Raw genomic sequence first — 19,067 nt, forward strand, 5'->3', positions numbered from 1 at the left:
GTACAAAATAACCTTTCAGAGTGCACAGGCAGGGTTAGAGAAGGGCGCTCAACAACAGAGGCTCTTACCCAAGGGCTTCCACCACTTGCAACACTGTATAGCTTCCAGATTTCACATCTAGAGGAAACAAAAGAAAAAACATGAAAAAACAAAAGGCAGTCTTAGGGTTCAAAGGCTCTCTCATTACCAATGGGTTTGTACCTTGGGGCCAACTATTCTTGCTTGCCAAGAGCCCCTTCTACATGAGAGGTATTACTAAAACACTTCAAACATGCCACTTCAACTGTAAAAACTAAAAAGGAAATAAATATATCATTTGTAGATATGATTGTATACCTTGAAAATCCAGGAGAAATAATTGAAACAAGTAAAATAATTCAAAAGGGTAGCTGGGTACAAAATTAATATTCTGAAATTAAGAACCCTCACATATACATATACACACACAATACCCTGTAAAATGGTCTCAAGGAAAAAAAAAAAACCTTATATACCATAGCAAAAAAAAAAAAAAAAAAGGAGGGGAGCAGGGAGAAAAAAACCTAGATACAAGCTTAAAAAAAAAATCTGAATAGTGAAAACTTTAAAGCACCAGTGAAGATTTTTTTTTTTTTTTAAAGATTTTAGGGACGCCTGGGTGGCTCAGTTGGTTGAGCAGCTGCCTTCGGCTCAGGTCATGATCCCAGCGTCCTGGGATCGAGTCCCACATCGGGCTCCTTGCTCGGCAGGGAGTCTGCTTCTCCCTCTGCCTCTGCCTGCCATTCTGTCTGCCTGTTTTCACACTCTCTCTCTCTCTGACAAAAAAAAAAAAAAAAAAAATCTTTAAAAAAAGATTTTATTTATTTATTTGACAGAGAGAGATCACAAGTAGGCAGAGAGGCAGGCAGAGAGAGAGGAGGAAGCAGGCTCCCCGCTGAGCAGAGAGCCCAATGCGGGGCTCGATCCCAGGACCCTGGGATCATGACCTGAGCTGAAGGCAGCGGCTTAACCCACTGAGCCACCCAGGCGCCCCGTAAAGCACCAGTGAAGATTAACAAAAGAAAATTTGAACAAACCGAAAGCATGCCATATTCATGAAAGACTCCAAGATGATATACCTCCCAAAATAATTTTAAGATAATCCCTGTAAAAATACTGGTAGAAGTTTATTTTGGGAGGGACTAGATAAGCTTATTCTAAAGTTAAAGTGCAAAAAATAACATAATTAGGCAAATTCTGAAAGAGTGATGGGGGCAGGAGGGAAGGTGGAGCCTCCAGACACTAAAAAATTGTTATAAAGTCACAATAACTAAATTAGTGTGTACTTTTTTGTGTGGGTACTTTTGAATATACTTGAAGATTTCTAGAGCAAAAGTAAAAAAACAAAAGACAACCAGTATAGTATGAGTTCATATTTAAACAAAGAAATCAATGGTACAGAAATAGAATAAAGTCCAGAAAGAGATACAAATGTATATTTTTCCTATTTCAGTTCTATTCAATCCTATTTCAATTAATAGAAAAAACACACTATTCAACAAATGGTGCTGGAATGATTGGGTAAATATTTGGGAAAAAAAATCTTGGCTAAAAATAACTCATCAGGGCACTTGGGTGGCTCAGTGGGTTAAAGCCTCTGCCTTCGGCTCAGGTCATGATCCCAGGGTCCTGGGATAGAGCCCCGCATGAGGCTTTCTACTCCGCAGGGAGCCTGCTTCCTCTCCTCTCTCTGCCTGCCTCTCTGCCTACTTGCAATCTCTCTCTCTCTGTCAAATAAATAAAGAAATAAAATCTTTTAAAAAAAATCATTCATCAAAGTAAACTTTTCAGATGGATTAAAAAAAAGATATGAGAAAATTCCCAAGTATAACATAGAACTCAGAAGCCTTAATTAAGAAAAAAAAAAAAAAAAAAAAAAAAAAGACTAGTTAAAATCAGCTACATTAAAAACAAAGTGGACTTTCTGCAGGGCAAAAACAAACAAACAAAAATACATCATAAGACCAACTGGGAAAACGTATTTGCAATTCTTGTAACAAAGGGCTTTTTTGACAACATATAAAGAGCTTCTACAAATCAATGAGAAAAAGATCAACAAGGAGATGAATGAATAAAGAAGATCTCTCTCTCTCTCTCTCTCTCTCACACACACACACATACACACACACACAGAGGAATATTACTCAGCCATGAAAAAATGAAATCTTGCCATTTGCAATGACATGGATGCAACTAGAGGGTATTGTGCTAAGCAACGTAAGTCAATCAGAGAAAGACAATTACATGATTTCACTCACTTGTGGAATTTAAGAAAGAGCAGGGGAAGGGAGAGAAAAATAAAACAAAAAATCAGAGAGGGAGATAAACCATAAGAGACTCTTAATTATAGGAAATAGAGAGGGGGGCCTGGGTTGCTCAGTTAAGCATCTGCCTTCCACTTAGGTCATGATCCCAAGGTCCTGGAATTGAGCTCCTCTTCAGGTTCCCTGCTCAGTGGGGAGTGTGCTTCTCCCTCTCCCTCTGCCCCTCTTCCCAGCTTGTGTTCTGTCTCAAATAAATAAATAAAATCTTAAAAAAAGAAAAGAAAAGAAACCACGTGAGGGTTGCTGGAGAGGAAAAGGGTGGGGGGATGGGGTGACTTTGGTGATAGGCAGTAGGGAGGGCATGTGATATAATGAGCACTGGGTATTATAAACCCAGCGAATATGAATTACTGAACTCTACCTCTGAAACTAAGAACATACTATATATTTTAAAAGGAATTTAAAAGTGGACAAAAAAATAAAATGAACCTGCTTTCTACAGAAGATACCCATATTTACCCCAGAAATGCAAATTAAACTATATAAAAACTTTGTATTTAACATACTAGATTGGCAGAGATTAGAAAAAAACTTTGTAACACGCCCATGTTTTGTGAAGGTATGCAGAAATAGGCAATCTTCTATATTGCAGGTAGAGTATAAACTGGCACAAACCCTTTATGGAGGGCAATTTGACAATGTATTTAATAAAAATTACAAGTGTACATATGCTTTAATCCAGGGAATCTTCTAAAAATTTATCCCATATACTTGTAAAAGTGCAAAATAATGCATGTACAAGGTTATTCATTACAGAGTTACTTATAATTGCAAATAACTTCAAACAACAAATGGCCATCAGTAAATAGGGGTACTTGGGTGGCTCACTTGGTTGAGCATCTGCCTTTTGCTCCAGTCATGATCCCAGAATCTCAGAATGGAGCACCACATCCGGCTCCCTGCTTAGCAAGGAGTCTGCTTCTCCCTCTGCCCCTCACCCTGCTTGTGTTCTCGTTCACTCTGTCTCTCTCTCTCAAATAAATAAATGAATAAGTAGGTAATCTTGGAAGGAAGGAAGGGTTAGATAAATTATAGTATATCAATACAATGGAATTCTTTGCAGCCAGATAAAAAAATAACCTATGAACGACTGAATGTGTGTGTGCACACACACTGATAATGGGACATGTCTAAAGTAGGGCAGTGTACATTAATAGTATATATATATTACTAAGTGTGCAGCATTGTTTTTAATGGGAGGGAGGGTTGTTTCTATTTGCATTCATTCATTCACTTAGAAGATAAAAGGAACTAGTAATATTGGTTGTCTCTAAGGAGGGACATTGAATAGCTAGGGGGCTGAGAGGTATTTTTTTTAAAAAACAGATGTTTGATTATGGAATAATTTTAGAATTAGAGATTAACATTGGTATATGACTATTAAACTCTAGGCTGTATTTAGATTTTACCAGTTTTTCCACTTATGTCATTTTTCTGTCTCAGGATCCAGTTAAGGATACCACATTGCAATTAGCCATCGTAAATTTTTGGTCTCCTCTGGTCTGTGAAAGTTGCTCAGTCTTTTTCTTTATGACCTTGATATCCCAAAGAAGTACTTTACGGAATGTCCCTGAATTTGGGTGTATTGGATGTCTTCCTCATGTTTAGACTGGGATCATGCGTTTCGAGAAGAATAGCAAAGAGGTGAAGTTCCCTTCTCATCTTATATCTTACCATACCAGGAGTACAAAATATCAGTAAGACTTACTGGTAATTTTAACTCTGATCGTTTGGTCAAGGTAGTGTCAGCCACGTCTCTGCACTATATAGTTATTATTTTATTATAGTTATTATTCCTTTCTCATGCTTTTTTTTAAAAAAGATTTTATTTATTTATTTGACAGAGAGAGGGAGAAAGATCACAAGTAGGCAGAGAAAGAGGAGGAAGCAGGCTCCCTGCTGGACAGAGAGCCCGATGTGGGGCTTGATCCCCAAACCCTGAGATCACGATATGAGTCTTAACCCACTGAGCCACCCAGGTGCCCCTCTCAGGCTCTCTTCTTTGGAAGGGAGTCACTTAGCCCCACTTAACACTCACAGGGGAAGCATAAGTTAAGCTCCACTTCCTAAAAGTATCTATATACCTACCTACATTATGTGGAGTTATTCCGTAAGGAAGATTCATTTCTTTTCCCCATTTATTTATTCACTCATTTATTTTACATCAGCATAGACTAATGTATATTTACACTTCAGGTTATAATCCAATACGAGGTTATTTTACTGTCCAAAATCATTCGATCTTTAATGGGTAGTTTTTTAGGTTGTCTCCTGTCCCATCCTTTTATTTGTTTATTTTTATAAAGTTTTATTGAAATGCAGCCAGCCCATTATCTATCTATCTTTCTTTTTCTTTAAAGTAATCTCTGCACCTAGCATGGGGCTTTATTTAATTCATGACCCCGAGATCTGGAGTCACATGCTCTACCAACTAAGCCAGCCAGATGCCTTATCATTTTATTTTTTAAGTACTTTCTTATTCTTTTAGCACTACAAAATACTACTGGCTCATCCTGTAATTTCTTTGATTCAGCTGTAGAATTCACTTTTCTTCAAGAAGCCTTAGTTCCTTTTATTGGGAAATAGTATTACAAACCAAGATCTGGGTGTGCTTGGGATACCACTGCTCCTAGGCCCTCCTTAGAGAGAGCTGGGAAATATATATACATATTAACCTATGTTTACATAGGTATCTTTCATTATTTTTCTATCCATATATACATATATACATATATATATGTTTTTTTAATATGTGGGAAGAGCGAGATCAGTTTTTTTTTTTAAAGATTTTTATTTATTTATTTGACCGATCACAAGTAGACAGTCAGAGAGAGAGGAGGAAGCAGGCTCCCCACTGAGCAGAGAGCCTGATGCAGGACTCGATCCCAGGACCCTGGGATCATGCATGACCTGAGTCGAAGGCAGAGGCTTTAACCCACTGAGCCACCAAGGTGCCCCTATCCATATATATTAAAGTAAACATAAAATCATATTAAAGTCTCCAGCTCTAATTCAGGACCACAGGGTCCATTCTAGCCTCCCTCCTTACTTCTTTTCTATCTTATTTGTAATTTTTTTCTCTGACAGTGAGAAATCTGGTTCCTATTATCTACCTTTTATTTGTTTTTCAACCTAGTATAGCTATAAATTATTTTCAGAATTGTCAACCTCTGTGAGAAACAGATTTAGAAGTAGAGTGCAGCACTTGTCTTTAGCCTTACAGTTTCCTGCCTTTAGTGAGGATACATTAGATATTAGTAATACAGTAGATTCATTTGTCACAGTCTGCATTCCACGTTGAGACAGAAGGGAGACTTTTCTGTGTATCCTTTTGTACCTTTTAAATGTTGCACCATGTGAATATATTACTTATTTTTTTTAAGATTTTATTTATTTATTTGAGAAAGAGTACACCTGAGCAAGAGAGTGAGAGAGAGCATGAGCAGCGGGGAGGGACAGAGGGAGAAGCAGACTCCCCACTGAGCAGTGAGGCTGATGCAGGCCTGATCCCAGGACCCCAGGATCATAGCCTGAGCCGAAGGCAGATGCTTAACTGACTGAGCCACCCAGGTGTCCCATATTATTTATTTTTTTAAATACATTTTTTTAAAAAGTAGGCTCCGTGCCCAGTGTGGAGCCCAGTGTGGGGCTTGAGCTCACGACCCTGAGATCAAGACCTGAGCTGAGATCAAGAGTCAGATGCTTAACAGACTAAGCTACCCAGGCATCCCTTTAAAATACATTTTTAGGGGTACCTGGGTGGCTCAGTCAGTTATGCCTCTGCCTTCAGCTCGGTCATGATCTCAGGGTGCTGGGATCAAGCCCCATGTCGGGCTCACTGCTCAGCAGGGAGCCTGCTTGTCCCTCTCTCTCTGCCTGCCTCTCTGCCTACTTGTGATCTCTCTTTCTCTGTCAAATAAATAAATAAATACATTTTTAACAATACAACAATAATTCACATAGATCCACCAGGACCATCTTAGGATATATTCTTTTTTTTTTTTTTTTTTTAAAGATTTTATTTGTTTATTTGTCAGAGATCACAAGTAGACAGAGAGGCAGGCACAGAGAGAGAGAGAGAGAAGCAGGCTCCCTGCTGAGCAGAGAGCCCGATGCGGGACTCGATCCCAGGACCCTGAGATCATGACCTGAGCCGAAGGCAGCGGCTTAACCCACTGAGCCACCCAGGTGCCCATTAGGATATATTCTTAAGAAAGAAACAAAGAATAAAAGGTTAGCAATCTTCCTAAGGGTTTGACTAAAATAGAGGAGTTCTAGCTCAATAAGGTGTGGCAATCAGGGAATTACTTCCAGCAGCCTTTGCTGGGTCCCGGGCCCACCTAACTCCAAATGCTGGACTTAATAAGTTACCTCTCACCAACACCAGACTTTAGCTAGAGTCAAGAGGCTTGAGAAAACTCCTTAAGTCTGTGGTCTCAGAACAAAGCTGCGAGCAGAACTGGGTAGAGGCTCACTCTAGTACTAGAGTAAGTCCAAACCGACTGAGAAAAGGAGTGCTGTCTAGTCAGGATTCATAGCTCGTGACTGGCACCAATTTAGACATCAGGCACTCTTAGCCCTGCTCGTGCCAGGGTGTGGAAGGCCCAGCTGCTGCCCCTGCTCCTGAGAAAGAGCCAAGGAAAAAAATGTGCAGGCTTTAGGGTGGGGGAAGGGAAAACAGCCAGACTAACAGGATAAACCAAGGAACTGACAGTTGGGCTCTGTACGCAATTCCTTAATGGCAACATTGAAGTGAATGGAGATACTCATTTCTGGGTTATACACTATAAAAAAGTTTTGCACAATTTAGGAAGGTGGAAAAGGGTATCTTTTGGAATGTCTTGGCCAAACAAAGTGCAAGAAACTCTACTGAAAACGCTATCTAAACACTAAATTTCAGTAGTGGCCACAGAGGTAGCAATTGTGCATAGGAAGCTATAGAGGACTGACAACTGTTACTAGCAAAGAACATCACTGAATCATCATTGTTCTCCAGCAAAGTCTGGATGCTGGTCGAGTGTCCACTGTTGGAAATACCTAAGTGCTATAAAACAAGGACCTGACTAATAAGCCCCACTCAGTTGCCCCTAATTTTTTCATTAAAAATGAGGTATAATTTACATATAGTGAAATGCACAGATATTAACAGTATAACTTGATGAGTTTTAGCAAACATACACTCTGAGTAATCAATACCCCAATCAAGATGTGAACTATTTTCACTACTGGACAAAGTTCCCCCACATCCCTTACTAGTCAATTTCCTCTCCTACAGATTACCTCAAATTTGATAAATAAAAGACTTCTTCATCATGAAGTATACAGTACTATGAAACAGGCTGCCTTTTAAAAATATATATATATATATATTTATTTATTTGACAGAGAGAGAGAGAGAGAGAGAGAGATCACAAGTAGGCAGCGAGGTAGGCAGAGAGAGAGGGGGAAGCAGGCTCCTCACCAAGCAGAGAGCCCGATGTGGGGCTGGATCCCAGGACCCCGACACCATGACCGGAGCTGAAGGCAGAGGCCCAACCCAATGAGCCACCCAGGCGCCCCAACAGGCTGCTTTTAATTACAAATAAACCCCCATCTGTATATGATTCCTTGAATCCCAGTACATGGGTGAACCCCCCTGGCAGAACCTTTGGTCTGCACTTTTTATAAGGATCCTGTCTTGAATTAATGCAGCACAAACATAAAAGACAAATGAAGTATAAAAGTAATATAAAATTAGGAAAAAATGAAGAGCTATTGTATTAGCTGTATAGCTGTTACAGAATAATAAATGAGAGAAAGGAAAATGGTGAGTATGGTGGCAAAAAACTACAATCAGTATTCTGAAGATGTTTTCACAAAGGTAACTAAATATAACACTTTATTCTAGTTCTGTTGACTCTACCTCAGAAATGTCTTTTTTTTTTAAGATTTATTTATTTGAAGAATTTATTTATTATGCACGTGTGCATGCAGGGAGGAAGGGCAAAGAGAAAGGGAGAGAGAGTCTCAAGTGGACTCTGTGCTAAGCGTAGGGCTAGATGTGGGACTTAGTCTAATGACCCTGAGATCAGGACCTGAGCCACAAAGAGTTAGGCACTCAACCACTGCACCACCCAGGTGCCTCAGAAATGTCTTTTAAATATGACCCTTCCCTTTCATCCTTATAACCAGACTATATAACAACAATCCTCTGCTTTTTGGAGTACTAAAAAAAATGTCCTGGAATTTATAGATACCAGTGATGGTTGTGGAACATCATGAATGTTAAAAGCCAATTAACTGTAGTCTTATGGTTAAAGTGAATTTTACCTCAATTTTTAATTTCACAGAGAGAGAGAGAGAGATCACAAGTAGGCAAAGAGGCAGGTAGAGAGAGAGGGAGGAGCAGGCTCCCTGCTGAGCAGAGAGCCCGATGCAGGGCTCGATGCCAGTACCTGGGATCATGACCTGGGCCGAAGGCAGAGGCCCAACCCACTGAGCCACCCAGGTGCCCCATTACCTCAATTTTTTAAAAAGGCCTTTTAATTCATCCATATTCTACCTAGAATTACCTCCCTAAAATGCACAATTACTTCTCTGCCCACCAATCTCCTTTTGCTCCTTACTGCCTAAGACCTGAATCCCTGGCTTGATGTCCTTCACAATTTAGCCCCCAAATCACCTCTAGCTTCACTTTTTGTCATGACTTCTATCATTCAGTCACATGTCCCAACATATCAAGCTCTTCCATATCCTTAATCCTGTAAATGTTCGCATGGTTTGAAATGCCTCTTTCCGGCCTTTGTCAAAATTCAATTTTTCAAGCCAGCTAAAATGTTAACTCTTTTGGAAGCCCTCCTTGGTTCTCAAAAATCAAATAATACCCTACTGTGTTTCTCCTTAACTTTAACAAAACTGTCATGTGTATTTGTTTTCATTTATTCATTCAACATTTATTAAGCACCTATTATAAATCAGGTACTGGGTTAGGCCCGGAGACAGAAATACAGACAGAAGGCTCATAAGGAACCCAGCAGAAAGACCTTTAAAACAATCATAGCATTAACAAGCTCGGTGTTACCATAGTGATATAAACAGAGACTTAGTTAGCATAAAAAAGGAATAAAATTCCTGGGTTTATGAACCATCCATCACTAACTTTAAGTGATTCATTCTCTTAACACTGTAAGTTCTCCCAAATAAAAAAATACCTGAATATCTGGAAATATCGTTAATTATGCACTTGGACTCCTGGGATAAAAGAAGCTAATAAGGAGTTAATTTTCCTAAAGGTAGTCTCACTGGCATTAAGGAAAAACAAGCGTAAGTTCCTTTCCCTACATAAGTACACCTAAGTTTTTCCAGTGTATCCAAGATTTACTCTAAAAATGGAGCTACCAGCACCTCCTAACTACCCACACTTCCCTCAGCAGGGCACTAGTTCATGTGGAACACTGAGGAGTCATCAAAGAAGTATTTATATGAGACTGACGAATGCACAATCAGACCTCTGTCTGATGGAGTTGCAGCCTCTTGAGAATCTGGAGCAGCCAAAGGAGGAAGGGGGAAGGATGTGAAGGAGCAGGAGACAGAAAAATCCCAATCAGTTCTAATCAAGCTCTCAAAAATGCCTTTTCTGCTGAGGATGCCACAGACATTTCTCAGAACTGTTTTATTGTTGCTTAACAGTCTTTTGGTTTCAGGAATAGTGGTCTCCCACAAAAGTGGGAAAATACAATAAAGACCAAAACAAAGGAAAATCCAAATAAGGAAAAGGAAAGGAAGAAAATTTATATCCATCAAGATGTCCAAACCTCACACTCTTCAAAATCAGCTTCCTTCCCAACCTCCATTTTTGGACAAAGAACTTCTCTTTTGCTCATCCTTAGGCTCAAAAGCTTGGGGTCATCTTGGAGTCCTTCTCCTCCTTCAAGCCCTGTAACTACTTAGGCCTCAAATTCCACAGATTCTTCCTTCAACATCTCTCATTCCATTCACTTACACAGCTTTTTACTGCATACTTACTTATGTTAGTCTCCAGGAGACTTGGGTGGTAGGCATAGGATAGGATATGGAGAGAGATACAGAAAAGCTACTAAACAAGTCTTCTAATAAGTGAGGGCTTATGAACAAGTCTGCTAATAAGTGCTAATAAATGAGTGGTTGAGAAATAAATACAAAGATTTTGAAGTGTGAGATGATGTCTGGCCAGAGTAATCCGGAAACACTTGGGAGGCAGGCAGTGAGCTCTCAAGCTGGGTCTTGAATCTGAGGTCTAACTTTAGTAAGATGGAGTTAGCAAAAGGAAGTGGGAAGGAAAACACTCAGGGAATAGGAAATCCAGGCAGCTGCCTGGCACTGAAGGTCCAGGAGGGCACTGGTGAGAATAAGGGCTGGGGCCAGGTAGTTGCAACCTTTGAATTCTAGAATGAAAAGTCTTAAACCCTGAGACCCCTGGGTAGCTCAGTTGGTTAAGCATCTGCCTTAGATTCAGGTCATGATCCCAGGGTGCTGGGATCGGGCCCAGCATCAAGCCTGGCATTGGGCTCCCTGCTCAGCGGAGTCTGCTTCTCTTCTCCCTCTGACTGCCACTCCACCTGCTTATGCTCTGTCAAATAAATAAAAAAAATTTTTTTCTTATGTCTTTAACCCTTAGCCTACTGGGTCATTTCTCTTCCATCATTTGTACCTTTACACCTGACACCTACTTTCTTCAGGAATTCCACAGCAAAGGTGCAAAACAAAGTTGGTCATAGCTGCCTGTGATTACAGGGTGTTCCTTCTGCATTTACAATTTGTAGGACACGCTGCTGCTTTGAGAGGCTGAATAGAAAGCTGGTCGCTTTAGTGCTAACAAAACTAGACTCATGCTGGATTAGAAAGCACATCTTATTCTGGGAATGCTTCAAAACTCTGTCAGCCTTCAAAACCTTAACTAGGGCTGTGATCTCAGATTGAGAAAATCAATTTAATCCTTCTCAAATTTGCTTTCATTATATGACTCCCTTGCGCAAGGATCTACAATGATTTTTATTACCTACAATAGCTCATTCAAATCCCTCTGCCTGGAATCCAAGGTTATGCATAATCCAACTCCACCAAACCTTTTCAACTTTATGTTACTACCAACCTCCTTTCCTAGTCAAGAGGGCTAAATTACAACAGGGCTAATGTTACAGTCTTAGTTGAGCTGAGTTAAATTTAAACTAGACAACAGTTTAGGTCATTTTTTCAGGCATAAAAAAATATAAATTTTACAAAGGTATTTATAGTACTTGGCAGTCCTTATCCATGCTGTCAAGTGTGTTTTGAATTTGAAAATTCCAAAATTATTGTTCATAATGTATAAATGTGAAAGAATAATTACAAATGGCATTGCTATAACAGTAGGGGGTAGGCGGGTGCATTTTTCAAAATCAGTGAACGTTACACTTAAGATTGTACACTTCACTGAATATAAATTGTACACCAAAATAAACTATAAACAAGCTCTAGTTAATAATACGCCTACCAAAGCATTAAGGAGGAAGTGTACTGATATCCGCAATCTAAACAGACGGAAAGATATCCGACAAAGCAAGTTATATTAAAATGTTAATGGTAGTTTAGGTGGTGTGTGTAGGTGTGCCTGTTATGAAATTCTCTGCTGTATGTTTGAAAATTTTCAAAATAAAACACTGGGGAAAATGGCATTGATAACGTACTATATAAAGCTGTAAGAAGTTAAAATTTGGTAGAATGACAGCATCAGGCTTTTGCTCTTTGATGCTTCCTTGCCACCTTGCACATATCCCATACAACCCCTTTTTAGATGTGATGATACTATTTGTTTGCATGGTTGATTTTCCCACCACAGTAAAAGTTCTTGGTGGGCACAGATCAAGTCTGATCTGTATTTATATTCCTATTGCTTTGTATCGTGTTTGGAGAAAAATATGTGTTCAATAATGGTGGGATGACTGAATGAAAGTGGAACTGCTAAGGACCATAGTACTATATTTTCTCACAGATTCACTTTATTCATTTCTAAAAGTTAAGATGTTCAATTTTCAAGAGAAATGTCTTTTACTTTTTCCCAAGCACGCAAAATTTCCAAAAACAGACAAAACGCATTTGTATTCACGAGATAATTTCGTATTCTATTACGTAAACAAGTCTGAAGGCCTCCTAACACTCAACTTTTTAGATTTTTTTTTCCCCTAAAAGAGTGAAGTCTCTGACTCCCAAGGAAATCTGGAATTTGTTTTACTCAAATCCTAGATTAAGCTGTGAGAACTGAGAGATCCCTGAACTGGTCAAAAGCAGGAAACTGGAGATCGGGGAAAAGATAAAAACAAACACCACATAAAAAAGTCACGAAGCAAATTAATCAAGAACTTTACCAAGAAACGGAGGGAAAGTCTTAAGGAGCATACACTAGACATCTCAAACTCCCCCCCGCCCAAGACTGGCTTCTCCCCTCCTCTTTCCTCTAACAGCCAGTCAGAGATCGCGCCGCGCGGCCACCCCCAACATGCCACGCGACTAGAGCTGATGCCGCGGAAGACGCTGCTTCTCACGTCAACCTCCGCCAAACAATGTGGTTTAGCGGCGGGAGTACCAGGTTCTGGACCGGAGGACCTGGAGCTGAGTCCCAGCTGCACCCCCTGCCTGATGTGCGAGTCTCTTGCCCTCTCCGGGCTTCAGTTTCCTCATCTGTGACTCGGTAATGACTCTCTAACCCCAGCTGGAGCACAGAGTGACTGTCTACTAAGATGAGTGGCGTAAAGGCACTTTAAGGAAGATGCAAGCGACTCTCCATTTGTTGCGGCTCTTAAGCATGCGGTGCTCACAACCAGCCCCAGACCCATCTCTCAAAGTCACCGCTGTTCCTCACTCCCTTCCCGCCCGGCGGCTGTACTGAGGCCGCCCCCTCTTGTCGGCCCCATGCGGAAGCCGCGCGGCGCCGTCTGCCATACCTGCAGCCACTTGGTCAGCGGGGCCCTCCTGCTGACCCATGACGAAGTCGTGCACGAGGCCCCACAGTGCGCCCGTAGGCGCCACCGCCTCCGGAGCGGCGGCGGCGGCCATGACGCGAACCAGAGACCGTGGGAGGGGAAGTGGGCGGTGGCACGGGACGGGCCTCTGAGCGCACGCGCCTCCTGAGCCAATCGCCTGGCTAAGGTTAAAGAGGCGGGGCGCTTCCCTGGATCACGTGCCTGCCGGCTCCTGGCCAGGCAGTTCCAGGGAGGGATGGAACGGTCCCTCCCCGAGGGGCGGGGCTTGGAGGCGGGGCGGTGGCGCGGGCAGGGAAGGCGGCTGCTGGGCACGCAGCCGGGGGCCATTGAGGGCGAATAATTCCCGGCCGGGCTACCCGGGAGACGGGTGGCGGGGCGGGTACCTGGCTGGGTGGGGCCAAGGGGCGGTACATACCCTGGGGGAAGCCAATGAGAAAATCAGGCCCGGCCCGAGGGGGCGGTGCTGTCGGTCACATGCGCACCTGGGGCGGGTGGCGGCGGAGGCGCGGGCACAGCGAGCAGGCGGCCGGGAGCGGGGCCGGACTGGGGCGGGGTTAGGCAGGTGAGTGACAGGCTCCGGGGGGCCGGCCCCAGCTGGGAGCCCCGAGCGAGCAGGGAGTAGCTGCGGAGGTGCCCGCCCCCTCTCTCCGCCCCTCCAGCGGAGCTGGTCTCGGGCCGGGCACCGTCGCGGGCCCCCCTGGCCCGGCCACCTGGGACTGTGCTGGGGAATCGGCCCCCTCCCTAACTCCCCTCGCCCGCAAAGTTTGTGGCAAAGCCGGCGCCCGGGCAGAGCGCGCCCCCGGGGGGAAGATCGAGGAGCGCCCGATGCGGGGAGGCAGGAGCCGTTGACCCGGGACGTCGCCGTCCGGGGCAGAAGCGCGGAGCAGCCGACCAGCCCGCCGCCTCCGGTGCATGGGGCCCGACTAAAGAGCCAGCATGGGCAACTGCGTGGGGAGACAGCGCCGGGAGAGGCCGGCCGCCCCGGGACACCCCCGCAAGCGAGCAGGTAACGACGAGGAAGGGAGCAGGGCCACGGGCGCCTCGCCAGTTGTCCCCCTCCTCGCCCGAGCGCTGGGCTTCCCAAGCGACCTCCCACGGCTCCTGGCGCCTGGGTTTCCCAGATGGCTGTTCTGGAGCCAGACGGGGGCCCGCTCCCCAGCCCTGGTGGCCGGGGGAGCCGAGTTGGGGCAACTGCGAGAGCTGACCCGGCTGCGAGCCCAACTCGCTCCAACTGGGAAGCTCGGAGTGGGGGTGGGGGCGGGGGCAGGAAATGTTTGCAGACCGCAGCGGGGCCGGCGGAGGAGAGGGGGGCCCGGGACGGGGGCGCCGCTGGTCTGGCAGCCGGGTCGGGGTCGGAGGCTGGCCGGTCGGGGCACGGCGCGGGCGGCCAGTCGTCCCCAGAACTCGGAGCGAGCGAGAACTGTCGCTCTTCCAGAGACTGTCTGTGTCATTATCGGGCTGCAGATCGTGTCTGCCGGAATCCAACTGGCAAAAGCAGCGCAGGACTCTGGGAAAGAAATCTTTATTTTTCCCGCAGGGCTTTTTAGAGCCTCCCGGCTGTCTAGAGTCTAGAAAAGGTGGGGTGTGGGGTGGGAATCGCGCTTGGGTTTGTTGGGATCCTTCCCAGCCTTGGGGATGGGATCTGCTCCTTGGTGATCCGCGAGGGCCGGGCAGCGTCTTCTCACTTTCTTGGTACACTCCTCCGATACTGGCGCTTCGCCCTGGGAAGAGGTCTGGCATTTGTTTCCCCGGGTCTTGTACTCACTTCCTTCTCTGAGGGTGTTGCAAGGACCTTCTGAGAACGATAAAAATCGTATACTTTAGAGTTGAAAGGGACCTTCAAAACTTGTCCAGATAGATCAGGAGTCCAGATAGACCTAACTCCTCCTCTCTTTGTAGAAGCCCTGATACAGAGAGGTTGAACAACTTGCCCAAAGACACACAGCTAGTTAGTAGTGTAGCTGGGGCTAGATCGCAGTCTCCTCTTCCACTCAGTTGCTACATATCCCTTTATGTAAGAGGAGCCACAGGCATAGTTGTTAATGAAGTGGAAACTCTAGTTGGAATTTCCTGTGTCCTTTGACACTGAAGGTGTGTTGCTTGGGTTGTGGACACTGGGAAGGAAGATGAGGGGAAAAGTGGGGGAAGCAGAGAAGGATGTCTGTGTGGTGGACAGGATGACTTGTGGAAGAAGAAACATGTTTTTCTGGGGGTGGAGGGAGGAGGTAAATTTAACACTGGAAAACCTTTTGGCAGCCCTGGCCATTCTGAGGAAAGTTGATTCTTAGACCCAAGGGCTTTCTTTCTTTCATTCATTCATTTATTCAATGACTATTTATTATTTATGTGCTCAGTCCACATGATTGATTTTGTAGCATTTTTCACTGGTGACAACTCTCTCATACTTGAAACTGCCCCCCCCCTTTCTCCATGTTTGATTATCCTGGTTTGGTTTGGTTTTGTTTTCTCTGATCACTGCAGCTCACTATCACATCACCTCCTAGCTGTGTACACACCCATGGTTCAGTTTGACATTCTTTTTTTTCCCCCCTCTCTTACTGCCTCCCAGAGAAATTATATTCAGTCCCACAACTATATCCACTGGGAAGACCTGTATGCTGTATCTTCAACTATTATCTGTCAAACTCCAGACTCGTATCAGTAAATGCCCACTGGACACGCTGATGTAGTTATTCTCAGATTCAACACTTCTAAAAGCAAGCTCTGCATCTCTCCCCTCAGCCAACTTCCCTTTACTCTTCCATTCTTGCAGCTGCCTAACTTGATACTTTGGAGATGTCTTTCTGCTGACTTTCTCTGCCTCCCAGCCCATCAGCCACTAGGACCTGCTGGTTCTTCCTTGGAAAGTCGTACAAACCCGCCCATTCCACTCTGCTTCACTCCCTTGTCATCTCAAGTTCAACTCACCTCCCAAGCTGAACTTAGTTTCCCACCAAAGGCAAGTTCATCTTCAGTCATTCACCTAATGCCTGCACACTGTTGTTCCCCCCCTCCCCGAAGATGTTTGTTAAATTAACCTGTTTCGAGCCCTATAATTCTATGTTTAGGAATTTTTTTTTAACAGTCTTTTTTTTTTTTTTTAAAGTAAATTCTACACCCAGCATGGGGCTTGAACTCATAACCGCAAGATCAAGAGTTGTGTGTTCTACTGACTGAGCCAGCCACGTGCCCCTGTGTAGAAATCTTTTCACACCTCTCCAGTTCTGTAAGAACTTTAACTTTCAAGGCTGTTCAGTTTGGTCAGTCCTTTTTTAAGGGGTGATTTCTTTCTGTTCCCTGAATTAAGGCCACCAGTGTTTGCACTTTGCCATTCCCCCCCCTTCTTATCAAGAACCTTTCTTCCTTTCAAGGTTCGTCTCAAATCCCGTATCTTTCCAGAAGCACATTGCCTTACAATTCCAACTCCCCACTTTCTGAGAACTCCTGCAGACACATTATGCCACTTACTTAACAATTATCTTCTCCATATTATTAGTCATTTCTTTGATGTTTACAGTCTTGTATCAGCAACTACCCTGCAAGCCTTGAGGACCTGGGTTCTGTCTTATCCTTAGGTGTCTGTCTCTCACACTCGCTCATCTAGCCGTACATGTACACAAATGCTCATGCATACACACACACTCAGTACTTAGCACAATGACTTATACAGAGGAAGCACTCAATATTTGTTGAACGTTAACCCGACTATATCTTAGCATCTGAATTTTTCATGTAAATATTTTACTGAAGTATATATCTGCATTTTTTTTCCTGCTAGTGTATCATTTTTTCAGTTCCATAGGTCCCCCTATGAATAGCTTTATTCATAAAGTCCAAAGCCAAGGGGAACTCTTTAGGATGACAAGTTTGGTATGAGGGAAGGAATCCTTCTTAACTTCACAGCGTGCACCTGGCATTCCTATAACATCTGCAGCTTACCCTTTGACAAAGACATAGTTTGATGTTGTAACACTAATGCCTAAAAATCCCCAGCTCCCCTGGTAACTCTTACCTTTCCTTTGCCGCTGGTGTAATGGGAAGAAACCACCAATAGAGACCTAGAACTTGAGTTCTAGTCCCGGGTCTGTGGTTGGGTGACCCTGGGCAAGTCCGCAAACCTCTCTCGGGTCACACTTTCAGTATCTCAGAAAGGGGTGGACTTGTACTAGATCATCAGAGCTGTTTCATCATCTTCACAAAGACAACTGTTCAAAACTGCGAAGTTATTGAGTTGAAATCCTGTGCCCTGTTATGTCACCCTTTGTCCTTAGTTATGTCTTCCTAGTCACTTGGCAGGTATATTGGAGACATGATGTCCATTAGTTAGGGCATCTAGCCTAGCTAGAAAGTTTGTGATTATCATTCTTTTTTCTTTTTTAAAGATTTTATTAATTTATTTGACAGAGATCACAAGTAGGCGGGGGGGGGGGGGGGGAGCAGGCTCCTTGCTGAGCAGAGAGCCCAATTCGGGGCTTGATCCCAGGACCCTGAGATCATGACCTGAGCTGAAGGCAGAGGCTTTAACCCATTGAGCCACCCAGGCACTCCTCTTTTTTATTTTTTAACTGTTATTCCTAGTGTATCCCCAGAAGGACTATGTTCCCCCTTCAGGTGCTGGGTGGCTCTTACACGCTTCAAAGAATACTTGGGGATTTACTCAGTTAGGGGGCTCCCCACCCGCCGGCACATATACCCTGAGTAGATCTATCTTTGCCCCTGCCATGGGTAACGCAGGCCCTCCCTCAGTCACCCCAGGGAGAAAGCGAGGTGGTAGAACAGGCGAGTCTCTTGCCCAGCTCCACCCTTTGAGAATGTGGCAGGGCTGAAACCCAACTATCTGACTCTGCGATGTGCCAGGAGTATCCACTTACGTTCTGGAATCTAAAGCCCGGTGCGGACAGACCCAGGGCCCTGTTTTGAGCTGGTTGGGCTTGGCGTTGTAGTTGCAAGAGAGTCGCTTCTCATTGTGTGGGCTGCTGTGGCTATTCTTGAGGGAGTAATTGAGCAACTTCTCCATTTGCCCAGTAAATATTTACTGAATGCCAGGCACCTTGCTGGCTGTGAACGGACATGGTCCTTGGCCACATGGAGCTTACAATTTAGGGGTGGGGGAGATAATAACCATACTCATGCACGTTACACGTGATCATACATGGAAATCCTATATGATAACACATACAACAATGTATTGCTATACAGCTGGTGATTCCCACATTCATAATTTCAACCCATCCTCTTCAGCTCTAGCCTTGTATGTTCTGCTGGTACTCACCACATTTGATGTATAAAGGGCTTCTCAGTTTAGCATGTCCAGAACAAAAGGAACCTGCAACTCCCCACCCCCCACCCCGCTCCTCCCTGAGTCTTCCCATCTGTCAGTGTGATTTTGTCCTTCCAGTTACCCCGGCCCCCAAAACCTTGAGTCATTCCTGACACCTCCCCTTTCTCTCAGTCCCACATCCATTTAATCAATAGATCCTATCGGCTTTGCCCTAAATATATCCAGAACCTGAGTCTCTTCATCTTCACCACTTTAGCCCTAGCCTAAGCTGCCATCGGCCTCTTAACTGACCTTCCTGCTTCCTCTCCTGTCTCCCGACAGACTGTTCTCATCACAGCAGCCAGAGTGAGGCTGCGAACTGGAAGTCAGATTTTGTTACTCCTTTGTCCCTGATCTCATTCAGAGTCCTTGTGTTGGCCTACAAGACACGAAGCTGCCTTGTGCTCTTCATGGCCCATTCCACCCCCC

The 19,067-nt window shown here is 44.2% G+C and overlaps 2 protein-coding genes across 4 annotated transcripts in view; one reads left to right on the forward strand and one right to left on the reverse strand.

Moving 5' to 3' along the window:
- The window catches only part of MMS19 (MMS19 homolog, cytosolic iron-sulfur assembly component), a 34,266-nt gene extending 20,830 nt beyond the window's left edge, over positions 1–13,436 (reverse strand). For 2 of the 3 annotated variants that reach the window (XM_059398273.1, XM_059398271.1), the window contains exons 1-2: positions 13,280–13,436; positions 69–117 (exon numbers count right to left, since the gene is read on the reverse strand). In XM_059398273.1, coding sequence (XP_059254256.1) covers positions 69–117; positions 13,280–13,391 — 161 coding nt within the window. In that variant the 5' untranslated portion in view covers positions 13,392–13,436. Of the gene's footprint in view, positions 1–68; positions 118–13,279 lie in introns of those variants that run through there. The other variant, XM_059398274.1, reaches the window with a different exon arrangement.
- Positions 13,437–13,770: 334 nt separating this feature from the next.
- Positions 13,771–19,067, forward strand: part of UBTD1 (ubiquitin domain containing 1) — a 52,411-nt gene continuing 47,114 nt past the window's right edge. Inside the window, exon 1 of the mRNA XM_059398275.1 lies at positions 13,771–14,324. Coding sequence (XP_059254258.1) covers positions 14,255–14,324 — 70 coding nt within the window. The 5' untranslated portion in view covers positions 13,771–14,254. The remainder of the gene's footprint in view (positions 14,325–19,067) is intronic.

This window comes from Mustela nigripes, chromosome 4 (genome assembly GCF_022355385.1).
Source record: "Mustela nigripes isolate SB6536 chromosome 4, MUSNIG.SB6536, whole genome shotgun sequence".
In the NCBI taxonomy this organism is placed as follows: Eukaryota; Metazoa; Chordata; class Mammalia; order Carnivora; family Mustelidae; genus Mustela; species Mustela nigripes.